The 23,396-nt window shown below is 35.3% G+C and overlaps 1 protein-coding gene across 4 annotated transcripts in view; it reads left to right on the top strand.

Moving 5' to 3' along the window:
* SSBP2 (single stranded DNA binding protein 2) overlaps positions 1 to 23,396 on the top strand; it is a 294,633-nt gene that overhangs the window by 94,878 nt on the left and 176,359 nt on the right. For all 4 annotated transcript variants that reach the window (XM_068533619.1, XM_068533613.1, XM_068533605.1 and 1 more), the window contains exon 4: positions 154 to 238. In XM_068533619.1, the coding sequence (XP_068389720.1) occupies positions 154 to 238 (85 nt within the window). The remainder of the gene's footprint in view (positions 1 to 153; positions 239 to 23,396) is intronic.

Below are 23,396 nucleotides of genomic sequence, written 5' to 3'. Positions count from 1 at the left end.
GCCTTGTCTGTATTTAAATCTTTCAAATAAATATTTGTCCTGAAGAAGAAAACACATTTTGTGTAAAGAACATTTGTCTTCTAATTTTTGGAATTGTGATCTCTCATTTGACATTATATGATTTTCTTAATGTTACCATAATTACTTTTTTAGTGTATTTTGGGATCTCTACTGTGCAGCTCCAGAAAGACGGGAAACATGTGAACATTCAAGTGAAGCAAAAGCCTTCCATGATTATGTAAGTTACTATATAATTTTACTAAGTTATATTGTCAGTTTTCTTCTTAATCACTGTTCTTGAAAAATGCATTGGACCATCCATGTTTTCCCTTTGGTACTTAAGAAATTATTCTTTTTGTCTTGGGAAGTAGGCTCATCACTTTAAAAGTGGAATACAAACGGGTTTGTGAGTCTTGTTGAAGAAACTTAGGATAAGAGAGTAGTCCTAACTCCAGGATGTTAAAGGTGTTTCTTATCTTTAAGTGTGCCTGCTTTGTGAAGTTGCAGATTTATAAAAATTAAGTAGTAATTATTCCACAAAATTCATCATAAGAATTCTATAAGTGAAAAGTTCCTCTTCTGCATATAGCATTTTAAAAATACATAGAAATATTACATTATTCTCTTTTGCAACTTTTAGTTACACATCATAAGGCTAAAATATCCCCTTCACTGAATTCAGTTCCATAAATAAATTTATTGTAAATTAAAGGAAATACAAGATAAGAGAGCAAAAGAGTCTGGGCAAAAATGAAAATGTGAAATTTTTTTTAAATTCTTAAGGAAGAGCAGTGGCCTATCCTTGGCTAGGTGATGTATATTGAGTGTTTTTTTAGAAGAACTGTAAATGTAATTTTAGAGAGTTGATGGCATCAGGAAGTAGAATTGTAAAAAAAAAAAAAAAAAAGTGGGGGGGGGCGAGTAGGTTTTCTTTAGGGAAAAATAGCATTTAAGAATGAGGAGACTGTGTTTTGAAGGGGCTGGGAAAACACTGTGTTTGCAGAACTGACCATAAAAGACATGCAGATTGAGTTTGGGGGTGGAGGAAAACCAGTTTCCTTGGTGTGGAACAAGTGGAATTGGGCCTGGAGCCTGAGGAAGTATCGATTTTAAGTACCTGAAACTTTACCAGAGGGGTACATGTTTAGTTGGTAGAAGGGAGGCATCATTCTGTGTAAACAGCCTTTAAAACCAGAACCGGGGCTCAAAAGGGAAAAAGAACTTGTTCTTCCAAAGGAAGTACCTCAGCCTTAGTCTGAAGAGTGGAACTAGCCAGAAGAATTATAACCCCAAACACAGCACAAGGAAGAGTATGCAGACTTAAGAGAAGTGAAAATCTTGGGCATCTTGCAGGGGCTGCGTAATACTTTAAACGTATACTAAACTGATTAAAGTGAGACTGCTTGTGATTACTTCATCAGATATTGATTGTACTCATAAAGCTTGCTATGCGCTAAACACTAGCTCTTGGGGACAAGGTGAGTGAACGGGATGCTGCTGCTGCATATAAAGAAAAAGTACAGAAAAGGCAGATAAGGCAGGGCCCAGGACACGACATTTATTTGAACAATCTCCTTCCTTTTCACCTTTGGGTAATGGCTGTAAAGTAAAGCAGAGACCCAACCATGAAGAGTGTCAGGATTCTGGCTAGAGTGAGATACTCATCTCATCCGTCTCTTACACCAAGAAAGACGTGCCTAGGTTTGGCCTGCCAGTAATGGGAAAAGTTTTTAAAATAACCGCTAATGTTGACAACTAGATGGCATTAGATAGTATCAGTGGTCTGCTGTAAAGGACGTACAATGTTTGTGGATCGACATCTTAAGAAATTAATTATGTAAGTACTTCTTCAAAATTCCATTGTATAGAAAGATGCAGCCTTCTGTTCACCATGGAGATCTTATAGGGAACGCTGAACTAATGTAGTATCTCCTTCTTAGAAGCATAGATAAATCATCATTGTTGTCATAGCCGTCATCATCATCGTAATCGTAATCATTGTGCATCCATAAGGTGCTTTCGGTATTTCAGAGAGTACTCACACTTAATTAGCTTTAGAAACCCTCTGAAATATTTCAAGGTTTTTGAAAATGAGCATTGACCAGAGGTAGGAGTGAAATTAGATTTTACAGGAAGAATAACCCCTTACCATGTAATTTGGTCCTAAGAAAATGTAGTTTAGAAAAAAGTCAGTATTTGGATTTTACAATTTGTTATGACTTAGCACATGTTTTATCAGATGTTTCATAATTTTATCTTAAATATTAGTTTTAAGAGATTTGATTTCTTAGGTGGCATTTTTATTATACCTTTAAGTCAATTTATTTTTAATGGTAATACATCTCTAAATTTTTTCAAATGGAGGTTCCTGAACAGATAAGAGTTTGACTTACAGAATCTTATATTGCAATTGGATTTTTAGAAATGCATTTGTTTTCTGTAGCAAACTTTTATGGCAATTTTCATGGGTAGGATTTCCTGAATTCTTAATAGTAGACAGTTTCTAAAAATGATCAACATAATTCATGTTTAATGTGTAGATATAGAAGTTTGAAAGATTCAGGGAAGAAAATAGGAAACAGGAACAAACAATAAGAGTTTGGTGAAATTCTGTCACGTAATATTGCTATATTAGAGTCCATTGGGAACCATTTCTAAGATAGTGATTAGTATGTATACCTACTGAATTTCAAGGTAGTTCTCAAGGAAGCATTCTGAAAAATATTTTCTTTATTAGCTTCATCTTCAGAGTAAAACAATACTTGCATTCATAAATTCTGATATGTTTAAAAAGTAGTCTCATTATTTTCTAGTCTTCACTTATCTATGAGATTGAATGGATAATGAAAGATAAACTACTTTTTTTTCTTTATTTTTTAAAATTTATTTTATTGAAGTATAGTTGATGTGCAATGTGTTAATTTCTGCTATAGAGCAAAGTGATTCAGTTATACATATATATATATATGTATACATTTTTAAATACCTTTATTGGAGTATAATTGCTTTACAATGGTTTGTTAGTTTCTGCTTTATAACAAAGTGAATCAGCTATACATATACATATGTTCCCATATCTCTTCCCTCTTGCACCTCCCTCCCACCCTCCCTATCCCACCCCTCTAGGTGGTCACAAAGCACCGAGCTGATCTCCCTGTGCTATGCGGCTGCTTCCCACTAGCTATCTGTTTTACATTTGGTAGTGTATATATGTCCATGCCACTCTCTCACTTCGTCCCAGCTTACCCTTCCCCCTCCCCGTGTCCTCAAGTCTATTCTCTACGTCTGCGTCTTTATTCCTGTCCTGCCCCTAAGTTCTTCAGAACCATTTTTTTAAAAAAGAAATAGTGGAGGCATAATGAGGTAAATTATGAATAATCCTTTTAATTAAAAAATAGGCTAAAATGTTAAAAGTGATTGTCTTTTGATACTGGGATTATGCATGATTTTATTTTTATCTATATAGTTCTGTATTTTCCAAATATCTGTAGTTAACTTTATATACAGGAAAGTTACTTTAAAGCAGATTAAATTTCACCTTACAGTGAGTTCTAATCTTTCTTCTAAAATTAGAAAATAAAAATCTTAGTAAAATAAAATTTAAATTTTAGGTGGTCATATGTTTTCATGTAACCATGTTATATTCATAAGCATATTTAGCACTGCTCATGAAAGACTTTTTTTGGTAAATGCACATACTAAAAGAGAGATATATAAACTGAATAGATGTAATTTTGAGCCATTCTATAATTTCTAATAACTTTTTCGGTAATAATTATCCCAGAAACGTTTTTGGCTTTTGGTTTTTAATTTTTTTTGGTTTGTTTTCTAATCATTGCCTTTTTAGAATATGGATTTTTGTCACCATATTATTTTATTTGCCAAATAATTATAGATGCAGCATTAATTAATATCTTTTTCCTCAAAAAATCACCCTGTTCATATTTATTGTGAGAAAAAGAAAAAAAGAGAGGAAACATTTAAGATGATATTGATCTTTGCATTTATATTTTAAAATATATTAACTATTTAACATCTGTATGGAGTACCAAATGTAAAATAATTATACCTTTAGAAATCAGCAATTAATAGTATGTAGGGATGCATTTTTGGATGACAAAGCTATAAAAAATCACAAGGAAATGATTACTGTACATGTCAGGATAATGGTTCCTTATGAGAGATAGGAAGAGGTTATGATTGGGATGGGGCTCATGGCCGTGGCTTCTGAGATGGCTGGCAAAGTTCTTTTTTTCCTGACCACAGTGGTGGTTACTTTACAATAACGATATGTTTGCTTTATAAAATTTCATAATGCCGCAAATTTATTTTGTATGGCTTTCTGTATTTTTTTATTCTAAAATAACAAGATTTTAAAACAGTTACAATAATTAACTTTAGAAAAAGAATATGCACAGTCAGTTCTAATGTGTTTCCAGGCATTGTTATGGTTCATCCTTAAGAACTGATGGCAGAAAATCTAGCGATAGTCTCCAAACAAATCTGTTTGTGTCTTCTCTGCTATGACAGACTCTATGAAGTACGTCTACCTGTTGATTTTCTAGAGGGGAGTAGAGAATAAGATAAGGAATGACGGAGGAAAATTTAGTAATTAAGAATTTATTTTATAAGAAAAGAGAGAGATTTTACTATAAGATAATTATTTTGCTATATGGCTGGGGGATACCTAGCTTGGCCCTGTTATTTTTATCCTGAGTGAAAACCAGGTTCATCTAAATTATAAAACTATTATTATATATTACAATATTATCATTAAAAAGTAAACCATCATTTCAAGTGATTAGAAATAATACCTGCTAGCTTGTAAAGTTTATTGGACTAGCTTTCCTTTTCTCCCTATTACTGTTGTTTTTATTTTACTCTGAAATCACAGGCAATGCTTTTATGTGGAGCTAGTTAATGTTTACTGGATTTTTTTCCTGTTACAGCTTAACATGAGTTGTTTTATTTAATAATTTATTTCTGATTTCATTTATTTCCAAAATATTTAGCAAAAATATCAACATATACTACTAAACTTTTAATGAAAAACATATACAGTGATTATAATTTTAGTTCTCTGGTATGAAGAGAAGATTCCTTAATTGTCCTAAAGCAAAGATAGAGTCAAAATAAATTATTGCTTTAGCAGTGTGATGGTAATGAAATAACATTATTACAGTGAGCTCTTGAGAGCAGGGAAGATCAGACCTGTTCTTCCCCAGAGTCTGTCAAATAATAGATGTTAAATAAATGTTAACAGAATGAAGTAGTCTGTTAGTTGGGAAGCTGGAAATGTTTCACATCATTCAGATGTTCAGGTAGAGTGATAGGCTTGAGTCATAATTGTTGATAACATGTGGCTGGTTTTTGTATTCTTGCCTAAAACAGTGTTTGTAACATTTGGAAAGGATTATGTTACAGGTTTGTAGTGATGGGATGCTTTTTAAAAAATGATATAAACACACATATATTATGTAAATAAAATAATATGAGAAGAATGTTTTCATTCATATGTTATGAAGAATTTTTTTTACAGATAATTACATATTATTTAGGAAAATATCAATACTTGTGTAGAAACTACTGCAGAGTTAGGTGCGTTCTTTGCCATTATCCTGTAACATCCTCTGTGTATATCCTGAATATCCCTATATATTAGATTTTTGTAATAGAATGTTTTCGCTAGTAATTTGTGAGCTTCTTCAAGGAATAGACTTTGTCTTATTTATCTTTTTCATGCTCTTTACCTGGCAGGGTGCCTGACATGAGATGTTCAAATTATGTTTGGTGTTAACATAAATGAATGATTAAATAAAATATTACCTAATAGGTGTTTATCATTTCTTATTTTAGTATAACTGAATATGTAGTTGCAGGAAGGTAATTTAATACTACTTTTATTCACTTTGTATTTTAAAACAAATTTAGATAAAACAGCAACTTGTAAAGACATAAGTGAATCAAAGCAGGTAGCAGAGGCTTTCTATCTTGGGAGGCCTGGCTCTAGGGAATGTAGTGGTGAACAAAACAGATATAGTCCCTATGCTTATGGGCTTATCATCTAGCAAAAGAGATCTTTCCTCAAGAAGTCTGAAATATCAAATAGTAAAGTACATGTAGAGATAGCATTATATTGCTAGACCAGTCAAAATTTATAGATATGTAAGAATATGGAAAGAGATAGGTAAGAATATGGAGAGTAAGTACACATAACTTTTGATATATATTTAATTTTTGGCATATAGAGACATAATTAGTAAATGCTCAAATGAATGAATAGTTTCACATTGGGCCATAATTCTCCTAAACAGTCTATGTAAACTAGAGTTCTTAATAGGCTAGGAACAAATAAAGTTATATTTAAAATTCATTAAGATGATAAAAACTATCGTAGGTATATATTAACATTTGTCAGTCAGTACTATATAGGCTGTTGTTCAGCTCAACAGGTAGGGACATACAGTTGGCTCTCCGTATCTGCAGGTTCCACATCTGTGGATACAGAGAGCTAACTGTACTATGCCATTTTATGTGAGGGACTTGAGCATCTGCGGATTTTGCTATCTGCGGGGGATCCTGGAACCACTCCCCTGTGGATACCTAGGGACCACTGTAATGAGATTCATTTTTCGCCTTATTCTTATCTGCCATATTATTTCTACCCTTGTTTTCATTTCCTGTAGGATCCAATTTAATTTCTTTTGCCATATATAAACAGTGTAAACCACCTTATATTCCTTATAGAGTAAGGTAAGTTGTTTATTTTGTTTTGTTTTTGTGCAAGCTGTGTTGATTTGAACAAGTACATTCACCACTTTACCTGTGAGATGTGTGTCTTATCAACTTGTCCTTCGGCCTAGGATGGCTTCTGGGTGGCATCTAAGTACTGCTAATAACTCTTAGCTATTTTCCCTATTTCTTTGGATCCTGAGATTTCTTGTAGGGAATATGTTATTTCAGTCATTCGATGCGAAACATGAATAAAGGGAGACGATCAAGGAAACTACAAAGCATTGTGAAAGAATTCTACTTTACTTAAAAATCTTTTACAGTAATTTACTGCATTATATAGACATTATGAAATTCATAAATAAATGAAGAAGCTAATATGGAAAAGAGATAAAGAAACAGAACAGGTCTGACCTTATTTATATTTCAAAGTATGTATTTTCATGGAACTTCATCTTAAGCCCCTTTCCTCCCACTGATGTATTCATTTTTATTAAAGTCTAATTTCTGGTGAATGTGGAAAGATGAAGATGGAAAGGCCTTAATTTACTATTTTTGATGCAGACGTTGCACTGCCTGTGATTATGTTGTCAATAGCATCATAACATAAACAACAGAAGTATACTTTCAAAAATAACATGCATTTCTAACTTTCTATTAGAGATATGAAATTCATGAATTTACTTTGGAGATTTTTCAAAACTGGCTGATGTTGGAACAATGTAGACTATGTTTAAGGAATGGTAAGAAGAGCTGTTTGACCAGAGTAGAAAAATCAAACACAGGATCAATGCTTAGCTAACAGATGGTAGCATTTTAAAACTGTAAGGCAACTGTGAAATCATCCTTTTCAGTGGTTTCATGCTGAGTTCCCTGGAATCTTGAGGTGCAGTGGAAGGCCCATATGGTGCCTAGGAGTGAGAGGGAGAGAATCCTACCAGAAGGCCCTTGGCTTCCTTCTGTTTTTAACCAGAGCAGCTCAGTTTTTACTCTTTCCCAGTTCCTTCTATTTTCTCTTTCTTATTAAATGGAAACTCGATTTAACTAGTTACCTCTGCCATCAATGAATCCTCTTTTAATCTCCCTTGTTATCGCCAAGTGGTCATCAAAACCAGTCAATTCCATTGCCTAAACATTTCTTACACGTGTCTTCTCCTCTCTGATCACAGTGCAGGTACCTCAGTTCCCATCTTCATCATGTTCCAACAGCATTACAACAGCTATTTCTGCATCTGTCTCCCTTCTACCCCTGCAGGGTTCAAGAACTCTCTCCCAAGGGTTCTTGGTAAAACTCTTGAATAAGCAACCTTCTTTTTTTTTTTTAATCTCTTTTATATATTCACAGTGTCAGAATCCAAAACAATCCAAAAACTTTTAAAAAGTTTGAAAACTGCTTATTTGGGCTGACCTAGTTATTTTACTAGGTAAGAAACTTGGTACTCAGAGACATGAAGGATATGATATGCCATTGTTTAAAAACTGAGTGAGGTTTAGCCTGGAAAACTCAGGCTTTCCAAATTTTCATTGAGTACTTTTTCAACTATACTGGATGAAAGCTTTGTTCTGTCTGCACTCGAGAGTCATTTTTTCAAGCATATTAAAAAAATAGTGAATTCTGTTTTAGGACAATTAATCTGAGGGCATTGTGTAAGAGGAGCTGAAGAAGGGAAAAGGGCTAAAGATACAGACTGTGAGGAGGCTATCCTAGTAGTCTTGATGTGAGCTGAGAAGCCCTTGAATTAGCATGGTGACAAATGAAATGGAAAATTAAGAATGAAAATGAAGAATTAAAAAGATGAGATTGTCTAGTTGTAAGCACTGAGGAAGAGAAATTTTTAAAATAATTTGTAGTTAACATGACTAATGAACTGAGACTTGTGATACTTCTAGCAGATATCTGGAATTTGAAGGAGGAAAGACAGTTCAGCTATAAAAGTGAGTTAAATTAATGAGGGAATAGGGGTAAAATAAGAACAGAGGCCTGGGGATAGAAATTTGGAAAGAAATACATTTAGGAGTGATAGAAAGGAAGGGACTAGCATTAAGATAGGGAAAAATATGATACAATGAGAGGTAAATACTTATCACACTAGCTAGTCTGGCTTAGATGGCATGAGTGGTTTGTTCCATATCCCAGTAAATTTACCGAATCTGTTCACTATTTCTGGATGCGTCCAATGTGAACTCTGTATCCTAGGGCAACTAATAAAATGTGTTTGGTGTTAAGGTACTATCTTGAGTTCCTAAGATATTCAAAAGCTGTTTATGGTTTTTGAAGCAAGACTTGAGACTCCAGCTATGTCAATGCCTGAATGATTTTTATAGGCCACAATTTTACTTTAGAAAGCAGTCATGAATTGGATTGGGGGGAGAGTAGATTCAAATTTGGAGGAAAGCTAAGTGGACTTAAATGATCCATGGCTTCTTCCAGAAGTTTTTGAAACTTAGATGAATAGGTAGGGAAATCTCAATATATTAGCCTTCCTTCTTTGTTGAAACTTTGTTTTAGCAAGCATGTATTGACTTGCCTGTTAAATAAAGAGCAGTGTAAAAATTCACATACCTAAAGGAGGTGAGCATACATGAAGACTATAAAAATCCATCATGTTCAACTTGGTAGTCTAGCGGCTTGTACTTAATTGGTACTCAATATTTGATGAAAGAATGTACATTCTTCAGGCATGCGGTTTCTAAACTACGTGCCCCCACTCCCATGGGAACATTATATGTGATCCAGTCAATATTTCTTCTTGCTTTCCTTTGATTATTACCTTATCCTGTTTATCACCTTATCTTATCCCTCTTCCTGATCATCATCCTTTCTTTGTTAGCCTTTAGAGAGATATGAAAAGAGAAAATGAAGAAAAATATTTCAGAGCTGAAGTTATAACTTTTTATTATGGTATGGACAAAAGCCCAAATACAGAAAGGAAATGGAATGTTTTTAGCTATCACAAAATTACTTCTGTATTGCTTACAATAGTATATCTTAATTTAATGTGTATTAGAAATTATGAGCATAATTTCTATACGCACTTTCATCAACACGTAACCACATAACCAGACTAACTTCTTTTTTGCTCTAACCTGGAGTATCCTCGTGAAAGAACATTGGGAGCTTTCTGTAAGTTAAATCTGGAGACCTGTTCCATCACAGGCCACCTACCTGCATACCCTTCTATCTCTTCCAAACCATGACTATAACCTTTGACTTTTTCTTCCCATTTTCCTTTGTCAATTTTTTTTCTCCCACAGTGCCTAGTCCTTTCTTTATGTCTAGAATTTTCATTTCATTCGCTACAGAGACATACAGGAAGTAACTAAACAAACACTGGGAGTTTGCAGAGACTTAGGAATCTCCACAAGTTTTTGTTTGAAATATAAATGGAACTTCCCTGGTTTTACCTCCATGTCCACATTCCTGATTGATTATTTATTTATTTATTTTAATTTTTTCTTTTTTTTTTTTTTCCCAAGGGGTTATTGGGAGAGTGAAGTGCGTAGGGGTATTTTAAGTTTCTTATTTGGGAATTATTCTCCTCTCTTGACTGGATGAGAGCTCACGCTTCTTCAAGTTCAAACCAAGAAAGGATTGAGCTGGCACCACTGCCCAGTTCTTTAGAACTCGTGGTATCCTTGGAAGCCTCTCACTTTCCAAGTGGTCTCTCTGAGAGGGCAAAATAAATAAGGAGGGCACTTTCCTAGCTGACACTCAAAGGTTCTCCTCCTGGCTCTTCCACTACCTTTTAATGCTTAGTTTTCCATCACCTGTCCACTTGCTGGGACTTTCAGGCTAATTCTACCTTTGAGAGTAACTAAGCTTTTGTGTTCTTAATGAATGTTTGGGCTTAGTTTCTTCAGCGCTAATGAGGTTTAACATCAGGTGTTACTGTGAGGGAAGCTTTCTGCCTTTTATTACTAGCTCCCTTCAGTTGCCTTTAGCCAGCTCCTATATTTTCTTATGTCAAAGTTGTGCATCCAGTTGGAGCATCTACTGAGCTCCTCTGTCTTATCTGAGAGATGTTCATTTCTAGAACAAAAATGATTGGTGCCTTTGCTCAGGGACCTACTTGCTCAGATCAGTTTTCCAGATACTATCTGAATAAATTCTCAGTCTCCTTTTCCAAATTTAAATTCTATTAAATAGTAATCAACTTTAACAGTTTCCATCAGTGGGAAAAGGTAGGCCTTCGTCTTACCCTTGCTTCTGCCTTTGCAAGCTCTCCTGTCATTCAGGATACAAGTCAAATTCTGCCTCATTAGCGAGGACCTTCCTAACTACTCCAGTGTTAGTAAATTGTTCACTTTATGGATTTAAAATACGAGATTGCCTTATTTTTTAGATTCCACATATGTGATATCATGAAGTATTTGTCTTTCTCTGTCTGACTTATTTCACTTAACATAATACCCTCCAAGTCCATCCACGTTGTTGCAGATGGCAAAATTTCATTCTTTTTTATGGCCAAGTTGTACACCTGTAACTTATATAATATGGTTCATCAATTCTGTACAAAGATAAAATAAAATATGAGATTGCCTGTCAGTGTTCTACCTGATTTGCTTCTCACTTAGATTATTTGATTAAAATACTTTCCCTTTCTTCTTCTTTTTAAAAAAATTTTCATGGAGTTGAAGTAATAAGATTGAAACAGAAAAAAATTATCTCAGTAATTTTCTTTGAAATAAAAAAGAGCCAGAAGGATTTTTTTCCCCTTATTTTAGGAATTTTAAGAAGTGATAATTATATATAGTTTTCTGTAATTGTGTGTGTAGATCTCATGGGCTGTTAGTACCTGTCAGGAACAAACAGCACCCAATGCTTTCCTTACTCATATCAGAAGACTACACTAGCAATAAAGGGAGGTGCTTAGGGAACTAGGGTTGATTAATTTAGATTAAAAAAAGAAATTTAGGGTTTTTTTTTTTTTTTCAGTTCAACTGTGATTTCTGTAAAACCTTATTTTTACTAATAATGGAAGTTAGAAATCTAAAGAGTGAATAATCTTGTCATTAAATATTTGTAGAGAAAAAATTGTGCATGTTTTTTCCTTTAGTAAATATAAGTAGGTAGATACTTATTTTACTACAGTGGTGCTGTCAAGAATAAGAACATAAGAACCGTCTTTCTGTTGGGGAGAGTCAATGAATTTAATCAGAGTTAAAACAAATTCAGGAGGGTAAACAGTAATTCAGTTTAGGGTTTTTATTTCTGTAATTTTTATTTAAAAAGGAGGAGTTTTTTTTTTTTAATGAATCATCCTGAGGATCAGCTTATAAAATAAAGAATAAGAATATAACTTCTACTTAATAAAGTAAAATTGTAAAAGTTTAGTTCTATGTAATGAACCAGAGAGAAAGAGAGTAAGAATCAGAAACAAGACCTTCATATTTAGGAAAGTTCTGAAAGTCAGAGATTAATTTATATATTAGACTAGTGATCTAATGAAAAAAAATAACTCTTCAATTTAAATATATAGGTAAACATTAATCAGATTTATTAAAAATAATTTATTATCTCATGAGTTCTTGATATCTCTTTACTTCATTTTAAGTGGAAGAAAAAATGCTGTTTAATTAAACTGGTGCAGAATATTAAAAGTAAATTTTTATCATATTGAGAACTTCGAATAGTTGCTATTAGATTTCTCAGGTAATATTTTAATTTTCAATGGAAAATACAGTGTGTCTTATAACACATTACATGATCAATGATGTCATTAAAAAGATCTGATCATCAGTGCCTATCTGTATGAAATATTTAAATTTTAAAGCAGTTAAGATTTATTTTGTTTTGTATTATAATCAAAACATTTAATTTTTAAGGCCTTTGTTGCCATTTTACCTGGAATTGAACTCATGGTAGCCTTGTGGCCAAATTGAGCTTATCCTGCTTAAAAAAAATATAAGCAAGATTATGCAAGCTAATGTACCATGTTTATTTCTATAGACATTTAGCTAATAGAGTTTAATTTTAGCTGTTTGGATCTTCACAACTGAGGTCCAGATATCATGGAGTCAGAAGAGATAGCCATTTGTGCTATTCACTGTCCAAAGTCCTGAACTACAGAACGCACGAGCAAAATAAAAGGGTTATTATTTTTTCGGCTACTTTCGGCTAAGTTTGGTTTGTTATACAGCGATAGATAATCAGAACATAATTTGCTATCTGGAAGTGGGGTGCTGCTGTAACATAAACTAAATGTACTGGTGGGTGGAGAAGACTATTCATGAAACCTGGAAGGGATTCATGGTGATGGCTGGTGAGGGCTTGAAAGAAAGTGATGACAATATTATTTGAAGCTGGAAATAAGAAGACCTTTATTATCTAGTGGCAGAAAGTTTAGCAAAACTGTCACTCAGGGTAGCATGGAAACGAGAAAATATACTTAACTGATAGATCTGGCAATGGAGATTTCCAGGCAGAATGTCTAAAGTGTTGTCAGCCATTTCTTTTAGGTATATCTCATGAGATATGGATGGAGAGAGATGAGCTAAAAAAGGAATTCTTGTTCTAAGCAGAATTTGGAGGAAATATAAAGGGTCCAGGACAGTTTTTCCAGCCTGCAAAGGATTCTCAAAGTAAGAAAGAGCTTCAGAACAAAGATCAATCCAGAATAAAGTTAGGAAAATGTGGTCTCCAGGCAAAAATGAAACTAAGGTGCAACTATAAAATCTTTTTTAAGATCTCAGAAAGATTTGAGGTGGTCCTCATGGACTCTTTCAGACACACAGACAGCTCTCCAACTATCTTAAGGACGTGCCTTCTAGTTCCTCTCTGTTAAACAAAAGGGCTTCTAAGAATCGAAGGGCTTTGTCCCACAGCAGCCTCATAGATTGCCCAGGGTTGAGAAGGACTTATTTTAAAGAGATCTGTGGGCATGGCTTTTGCCTGAATGAGTGGATTCATAAATTGATACAAAAGAAACCTGTAAAATTTTAAAAACAATTATATCAGCCTGGACTTGGAATGAAACAACACAAAATGAAGAGACCTGTGGATCTCTGTAGGCAGGAAAAAAGCTGAGAAAAGTTTTCAGTTACAAACACGGGCTTCTTTTTTATGGAAAAGGAAACATGATTGAGATGGTGGAACCAAGAGGGCAGAACCCAGAACACAGAGAAATACTCCCACTGAGTAGGACTGGGGCCTGATCAAGGTACTGGTTACATGTGCCCTGCTGGATATTAGAATTATTATAGACCCGTGACATTTATATGCCTCCTAGACCCTACCCCCACCTGCACCTTTTTGGATGGAAGTATCTGTTGTGATTATTGTATCCTGGAAAACTAAGTATTTTGGATGTGTGGGAGGGGTAGATAACTTGTCTCTTCAGTTCACAGGTCTTTGTATTGAGAAGAATTGTATTCAAGATGCAGTACCCAAGAACATCATTTGCATCTTGACCTGACTTAGATGATTAGATCCTGGACTTTGAACTAATGCTGTAATTATGAAGAGACTCTGGGGATTAAGGGGGAGGGAGTGAGTATATCTCGTGTTGGGATGTGAAGCGTTTTGAAAATTGGGTGGATTGTGCCAGATTGAGTTTTTTAAATTAAACTCTTTATTTTGAGATAATTATAGATTCACAGGCAGTTGTAAGGAATAGTACAGAGAGAGCCCATGTACCCTTTATTTAGTCTCCCCTGAGGGTAACATCTTGCAAAACGCTAGTACAGTAACTAGGTTTGATATCCAGCAGAACACCTGTAACCAGTACCTTGATCAGGGCCTAGTCCCTCACTGGGAGTACTTCTCTGTGTTCTGGGTGCTGTCCTCTAGCCTCTTGGTTCCAACGTCTTGACAGAATACACCAATCTAATTCAGATTTCCCCAGTTTTACTTGTACTCATTTGTATGTGTGTGTATGTGTTTCTAGTTTTGTGTGACATTTATCATTTGTAGGTCATGTATCCACCACCACAGTCAAGGTACACAACCAGAAGGATTCCTCCTATTGCTCTTTTCTGGCCACACCTGCCTCCCCACTCTGTTTCTAATCCTGCCAGATTGATTTCTGTTACAGCATTAGCTCACATTATAAATACAGATACCCTTTGAAAAAATGAATATATATTATATATAGGATCATTTTATTAAATTGGGTCTATGGAAATTACCAACAAAGGCCTCAATATATATAGAAATATATAATGGTTGATTTTTCCAAGATCAGGATTTATCTGTTAATGAAATAAACGTCTAATATATCCATAAAGACTACTTTAATTTAGCTTACTATTTTTCACTGCTATCCAGAGATGGTTTAAAACACTGACCTAAGTGTTTCATTTGCATGTGGTCAATTGTATAGATAGATTGGGCAATAAGGTAATGCCTTTGCTTTTGTATTTAAAAAATGTATACCCTAAATAGTGATATTTTTATTCTTCAATATTTATAGCATATTCAGTCAAAGGTAACCAGATATGAAGAGTTATAAGGAAAGCATTCCTAAAGGAAAGAATTGCCTTTCTGTGCTACTTTAATATCTATTCTACTGTACTGTTTTGTTGCTATAGTAAGAAAAATAGGCAAAATAATTTGTAAGGAATTTAGTTTTTCCTTTAAAAATTTTTGATTACCAAATTATTTGTTTTTTCCCTCCTTTTTCCTGTTTCTCTCATGTACTCAGCTGATCCTTACAGTCTTTTCCTGTGATTCTGAATTATTTATAACAATGCCAGAGGTATTATGAAACGTTGGTGTGAATTTTATTTTTTAATTAAGATATGTGCAGGATCTTTAACTTTGTAGAGCTTTATAGTGTATGATATGCATTATTTGTGATTCACAGATAGAAATATCTAAAATTATTACTATGTGTGATTTATTTCCAGTACCTAGTCTACATCTTCTTTTACTTTTAAAAAGGCAGTTAGACCGTCTCAAACCACTCTTTTTATTTTGTTCCTTCTTTAATTAAAAATATATTTATTGACCTTGCCAAACAAAAGTCTAGGTCTTGAAGGGATAGAAATAAAACAGTCCCAGACCTTACAGAGCTTCTGTCTAATAGAAGAGATAGGTCAACAGATGATTATAATAAAATGATCTCTGACAGAAAAATAAACCCAGAATACTATGGAAACATTCAGGCTGTGGGCTTTAAGCTTAGCCTTCACAAGTGAGAGAAGGCTTCCAGGTGGAGGAGGAGATTGGAATTTGTTAGGCTTCTTCATGAGTGCAGAAAAATTGAGGCCATAACCCCCTCTGTATCCCCACTACCTATTATAATGCCAGAGTAGAGTGGGCCCATCATGTATTTGATGACTGTTGAAAAGCAGAGATGTCTAGCTGAATTTTGACAGAGAGTTTTGGAATGAGTTGAGTGAAAAATTAATTGAAAGAAGGTTGTTCCAGACAGAGGGAGCAGCATGTGCAAAGGCTTTTGTCCTTGGTAAAAATCCTCTCCTGAGACAGACATTCTCAGACTTGACTTCCCCACTCTGTCTCCTCCTCCCTCTCTCCCTCCCTCCCTCCCTACCCCTTTCTCTCTCTCCCTCTGCCTCACTCTCCCTCTCCCTCTCCTCCCCTCCCTCCTTCTCTTCCTCTCTTTCCCCTTAGTATCAACAGACTGTGACTACTGCCTGTTGTTTCTAAGCACAAAGCTGTGAGGATCTCTGACTTCTTCCAGAAGTTAGACAATAAAACACATATTTTCAAAATCCCTGTGCAAAGGTCCTTTGGTTTAGAAAGTGTGCTTGTTCTTGTTAAGGAGTTTTTCCATTGAAGAATAGAGGAAAAAATAGAAACTTGCCCCTTTCAGTCCTGAAGAAAGTAAAAATGATGTGATGAGATTCACCATTGAACCTTTAACTAGTGATGTAAGGGGCTTGTGATTGGCTAACATCATTAGCCTACAATTTCGGGCCTGGGAAAAAAGAGATGGGCATTCTTCATTTTTCCCTCCCTCCTGAGAATGGTCCCACTGGCAGAGGCTAAACTTCAGGTGTCAGGCATTAAGTACTCTCTTTGTTATACATTCCCAAATGCCAACCCTGCTGTGGGGTTCTGGACTTTCTAAGACTGTTACTCTCCTCAGAAGAATAAGAGCAGTGCTGGTAATATCAGGTTATTGCTTGGCATCACATATGTCTGGAGAATAAAGGCAGAGTCAGATTTCTTTGTATTTTAGGTGGGACAGGAGTTACAATTTTAGTTATTAAGAATCATAGGGGCTTCCCTGGTGGTGCAGTGGTTGAGAATCTGCCTGCCAATGCAGGGGACACGGGTTTGAGCCCTGGTCTGGGAGGATCCCACATGCCGCGGAGCAACTGGGCCCATGAGCCGCAACTACTGAGCCTGCGCATCTGGAGCCTGTGCTCCACAACAAGAGAGGCCGCGATAGTGAGAGGCCCGCGCACCGTGATGAAGAGTGGTCCCCGCTTGCCGCAACTAGAGAAAGCCCTCGCACAGAAACGAAGACCCAACACAGCCAAAAATAAATAAATAAATAAATAAAAATTTAAAAAAAAAAGAAAAAAAAAGAATCATAGTAGGGTTTGGCTCAGAGGGAAGCCTCTCTAATTTTGATGAATCATAAGCCAATACAGATGTAAGACTAAGTATGTATATTTAAGAGATTTCTTGTAGCTTGATATGGCTAGAACAAAAGGTATGAGGGGGAATGCTGAGAGGTGAGACTGGATCAGTAAGCAGGGACCAGGTCAGAGAGGATTTTGAAGACCCAGTTAAGAAGTTTTGATTTTCTCTGAGGGCAAATTGAAGCTGATGGGAATTTTTACTTCACAGAGGGAAAAACATGATCAGATTTGTGTTTCTAAAAGTCCACTCAGGTATCAATATAGAGGAAACAAAAGTAGAAGTAGGGGTGTGTAGACCACTGTTAACTAAATTACCCCTCAAAAGTAATGGTGTAAAACAATCATTTATTATACTTAAGGGTTCCTTGGTTGAGGAATTTGGACAGGGTGAAGTAGTCATGGCTTGCCTTTGCTCCATGATGTTTGATACCTCTGTCAAAATTATCACTCCATTGTCTTCTGTATGGTAAATTATGATGAGAAGTTTGTTGTAATTCCTGTCGTTGTTCCTCTGTATGTAATATGTCTTTTTATTTCTGGATGACTTCAAGATTTTCTCTTTATCTTGGGATTTGATTATGATGTGTCTAGGTAGGATTTTTATCCTGCTTGATATTTTCTGGGCAGGTTGGATCTGTGTTTTGTTGTCTTCTATCAATTTTGAAAAATTCTCAGCTATTATATTTTCAAATATTTTTTCTGTCCTCTTTTTTTTCTCTTTTCCTTGCAGATATGTTAGACTGTTTGATATTGCCCCATAGCTCTTAAATGACCTGTCCTCTCTTTTTTTATTTTTATTTTTATTTTTATTTTTGACCACGTGTGGCATGCGGGATCTTAGTTTCCTGACCAGGGATCGAAGCCGTGCCCCCTGCAGTGGAAGCCCAGCCTCCTAACCACTGGACCGCCAGGCAACGCCCCTGTTCTCTTTTTTTCTTTTTTTCTTTGTGTTTCAGTTTGAGTACTTTTTATTGACTTATTTTCAGGTTTACTGATGCTTTCTTCACTGTGTTGAGTTTACTGATGAGTTTGTCAAAGGCAGTCCTCATCTTTGTTACTAGGTTTTTTATTTCTAGCATTTTAATTTGATTGTCTTACATAATTTCCATCTTTCTACTGAAATCTCCCATTTGTTCATGCTTGTGGCCCATCTTTTCCACTAGAGCCGCTAGCATATTAATCCTAGATATTTAAAAATTTCTGATAATTCCAATAACATCGTCATATCAATATGTATTTTTATTTCTTTGTTGGTTGACAGTGTGTCTTTTTTTCATTCTTTTTTTGTGTGTCTTGTATTTTTTTTGTTGAAAGCTAAACATCTTGTGTAGGACAAAAAAGGCTAAGGTAAATTTTATTTATGCCTGGAGAGTGACCAGATCGCTTCTAGTCCTTTAATGTGTGGGCAGAGCAGTTAAATTAATCTAGTCAGGGATTGAGCTGGGCTTGGATTTTGTTGTTGCTTTGGTATCAACATGCCACAGGCTTCGAATTTCTCTAGCATTACTTTGTGCTCAGGATGGAGGCCAGTTTGCTCAAGAGTTTTACTCAGTATCTAGTCTGCCTTTAGCTCCAAGTCCTCTATTTGTTTCCGAGCCTTAAAGAGGGTTTCTTTTTTCTATCTGGCACCTCCCCTAGAAGTTGACTGGTTGGCTTGTTGCTTGACGCTTACTACTTACCAGTAGTATTGGGCAGGAAATGGCATTCTCTGTTGTTCTGATTCAGCCTCAGTGTTAGGCAGGGGTTGTTTCCCTGAGTCTCAAGAGTGTCACATTCTGAATAATCCTGTCCTATCCCAGTGGTAGGGGATCACTAATAGTCTTGGTTCAGGACTTTTTTCTCCCCTTCCTTCTCCAGGGATGGAGAGTTTTTTTTCCCTGTTCTTTACAGGTCTTCACCTGTGCCCTGAGGTCTATAGGTTTTTGTTGTTTCTTGGGGGAGAGGGGACTAGATGGAGCTTTGTGCTTCCCCTGCCCTGCAGTAGCTGCTTTTCCTCTCCTCCAGGCCTGCTACAGGAGGGAGTCTCTCTCCAGTCTCTTGCTTTCTCCCAGTTTTTCCTGTGAGCATCTTGTGAGGTTATGTGGAGAAGAGTCTGTGACTACTAGATGAGCATTCCCCTGATGTTTCTGGCTCTCAGGGACTCTGCATTCTCATGCTAGTTCACACTCAGCCTTTAGGAATTTGTTGGAAATTCTGGCTGGTTCTTACCAGCTTGCATTCCATCTGGCCTCTGCTTCAGATTATCAGGTGTCCACATCATGTTTCTCCTTGGAGGTGTCTGTCTGTATTTAGATGAGCTCTCTGATGGGTTCAAGGAAATTTGCAGTTTTGTAAATTAACTGCCTTTTTTGTTGTAAGGTTGGAAATGATACTGTTTCCAGCTTTCTGCATCTTATGTGGAAAACATATGAGCAGGTCTCTCAATATATAATAACATTGTTCATCTATGTTGTTTATGATACTTACTGGGTTACACATTTTATTTGAAAGGTCCACAGTTCCGACTTTGATTTGCTTTCTGATAAATTCTTTTAAAATTTCTGGCTAGAGCCTGATAGTTCTTTTTAACCTTTTCCTCCTCACTGCAAACATATCTCTAAGGCAACTTCTGAGAGACACATTTTGAAATACATTGGTGGGGAAAGGAAATCCCATTTTTAAGGATTAGAAAAATATGGGTCCTGGTGTCATCTCTTCTTTTATTAGTTAATTCATCTAGAATCAATCACTCATCTAGCTGGACATCTTTTTTCACTTTTAAAAGAGGATTTTAAGACCTTTGTTCCTCTTATAGAGTTGCTATAAGACTCAACTGAGATATTGTGTATAAATGATCTCTGAAAAATGTAAAACTCTATACAAATTGTGATTTAATTATTACCTTTCCCAATATACTTTTCACCCATGAGTGCATTTATTTTTACTAAGATTAAGTGGACCAGCTATAATCTTACTTCCTGTTTTTGATTTATTTAAAGAACTTTTTATGATTGGTTTAAAGACTCTTGGTAAGGGCTTGAATTGTTTTTTGATTTATCTAACTTCTAATTTGAACCTCTCATGCTCTAATTCCCCATTTTGTTTTGTGGTCAGAATTTTCTTATCTCAAAATATGTCTTTTTACCTTTAAAGATCTTTTTTTACTTTATTAGTTGCCCATGTAAGAGTTTATTTGCTACTATTTGATATTTTTAAAGTTCTGATTTTTTGATACGTATCCTGCATTTCTTTTTTGTTCCTAATAAGTTGTTGTAAAGTTCCCAGGCATCTTGTCAGTGAGTGTTTTTTAAAAACTTTTTTCTGAAAAGAATATCTCATTTATTCATAATTTCTTGAAAACTTGGTGACTCCATAACTGTTCTACGAGAAAGTTGAGCTTGATCAACAAGTATTTACTAAGTACTCACCCACTTGTACTTCAGATGTCAATTATTGCTCTTCACTGGGTTTAGCAACCCAGATGTTCTGCACCAATATGGTGACAAGGACAGAATGACTGGACTCAATGTCTCCATCTACCACCTTCTTCCTTCTTCATAGAAATGTTATGTTCCAGGTTTCCTTCCTTTCCTCCCTTTACTCTGGACCCCTTTGCCAAGTCACATCTCAGTTTATTCTGTTTCAAGCAGTATTTTTCCCCTCATATGTACATATTGACATCTTATTTAACTTTTCTACTTTTCTAATATGGTTTAGTTATTATTAATCTTCCTCTTTTGCTCATTTGTTTATATACAGAGAACCTCAAACAACCCTAATCAGAAATGACAAGACTCAGAATACTGTTACTAGTTTATTTGTACTAAGGATGAAATATTCATACATTTAATGGAAATGAGATGAAAACATAACAGCCTATGTTGGGTTAGTATACCAAGACCACTTGAAAATTCAGTGATTTGCTAGAAGGATTCACTGAGCCCAGCATATAGGCATACTCACTGCTGTGATTTATTATAGCAAAAGCTTAAAAAGCAAAAAAAAAAAAAAAAAAAAAAAAAAAAAGGTTGGGGCAGGGGAAGGCTGGAGGGAAAGGATGAAGGTTCAAGGACAGGCAGGATGGGCTGGAGGAAACCAGATGCAAACTTCCAGGAGTCCCCTCCGGTAGAGTTATGCAAGATGCACTAAATTCCTCCAGCAACTACTTGTGATAACAAATGTTAAAAATAGAACTACCATATGATCCAGCAATTTTACCTATCTGAAGAAAACAAAAACACTAATTCTAAAATATGCACCCCTATGTTCATTGCAGCATTATTTACAATAGCCAAGATAATGGAAACAACCTAAGTGTCCATCAACAGATGAATGGATAAAGAAGATGTGGTATATGTATACAATGGACTATTAATCAGCCATAAAAAAGAATTAAATCTTGCCATTTGCAACATTATTGGACCTAGAGCGTATCATGCTAAGTGAAATAAGTAAGACAGAGAAAAACAAACACTGTATGATTTCACTTGTATGTGGACTCTAAAAACCAAAACAAATGAACAAACATAACAAAACAGAAACAGAGTTATAGATACAGAGAACAAACAGGTGGTTGCTGGAGGGGAGGGGGGTGGGGGAGGAAAGAAAGAGGTGAGAGATGAAGAGATACAAGCTTCCAGTTACAAAACAAATGAGTCACAGGTATGAAATGTGCAGTGTGGGGAATATAGTCAGTAACTGTAATATCTTTGAATGGTGACTATTGTAACTAGACTTGTGGTGATCATTTTGAAATGTATAGAAATATCAAATCACTGTGTTGTGTAACAGGAACTAACATAGTGTTATAGGTCAATTATACTTCAAAAACAGACAAACAAACAAACTCATAGAAAAAGAGATCAGATTTGTGGTTACCAGAGGTAGGGGGTAGGGAGAGGGGGAATTGGATGTAGGTGGTCATAAGGTTCAAACTTCCAGTTATAAGATAAAGAAGTACTAGGGATGTAATGTACAACATGATAAATATAATTAACACTGCTGTATGTTATAAATGAAAGTTGTTTAGAGAGTAAATCCTAAAAGTTTTCATCACAGGAAAATATTTTTTTCTATTTCTTCAATTTTGTTTCTATATGACATGATGGATGTTCACTAAACTTATTGTGATAATCATTTCATGATGTATGTAAGTCAATTCATTATACTGTACACCTTAAACTTATACAGTGCTCTCTGTCAATTGTGTCTCAATAAAACTGGAAGAAAAAAATGTGAAACCTCCACCAGGGAAGCTTATGTGAGACTCAGTGCCTAAGGTTTTTACTGGGGGCTGATCATGTAGGTACACTCTCCTAGAAGGAAAACAAATGTTAACTATAGACCATGTTGTTTGTGCAAACAGTTTAGGCATAGTGAGCTATCATTTTGTGAATGGTGAGAACCCTCCCCAAATCAGAGGTCCCAGAAGACATCCAAAGACCAACCTTGCACACAGATCTTTCTAAGGATAGCAACCTCAAGCCTACGATATTAACTGTTTTTTGCACACTGCTATTAGACTTTGAAGGTCCTTCCAAAAAGCATCCAAAAGCTCCATTCAGGTCAATACAGAACTCTGGCTGTGTTTCCTCATGTTCTGCTAATTGAACAAACACTAACATTCGTTAAAGCTATTATAATGTTATGAAACAATTTTCTATTACTTTTCACCTCAAATTGTATATCTGCTATGAATTTAAAAGGCTTTTATGAGACACCCAGAAATTTTATAGCAAGTTTTCTTACATAAAACTCCATTCCAAGTTTCAAACAACTGATTTGCAAATGAAATTTTAGAATAAGATCTAGATATAGGATTTTCTTTTTTTTTATAATTATTTTTTTTTATACAGCAGATTCTTATTAGTCATCAATTTTATACACATCAATGTATGCATGTCAATCCCAATCACCCAATTCAGCACACCACCATCCCCACCCCCCCCAGGGTTTTCCCCCCTTGGTGTCCATACGTTTGTTCTCTACAGCTGTGTCTCAACTTCTGCCCTGCAAACCGGTTCATCTGTACCATTTTTCTAGGTTCCACATACATGCGTTAATATACGATATTTATTTTTCTCTTTCTGACTTACTTCACTCTGTATGACAGTCTCTAGATCCATCTACGT

This window comes from Eschrichtius robustus, chromosome 2 (genome assembly GCF_028021215.1).
Source record: "Eschrichtius robustus isolate mEscRob2 chromosome 2, mEscRob2.pri, whole genome shotgun sequence".
Classification (NCBI taxonomy): Eukaryota; Metazoa; Chordata; class Mammalia; order Artiodactyla; family Eschrichtiidae; genus Eschrichtius; species Eschrichtius robustus.
This window is presented reverse-complemented; position numbering and strand designations above follow the sequence as displayed.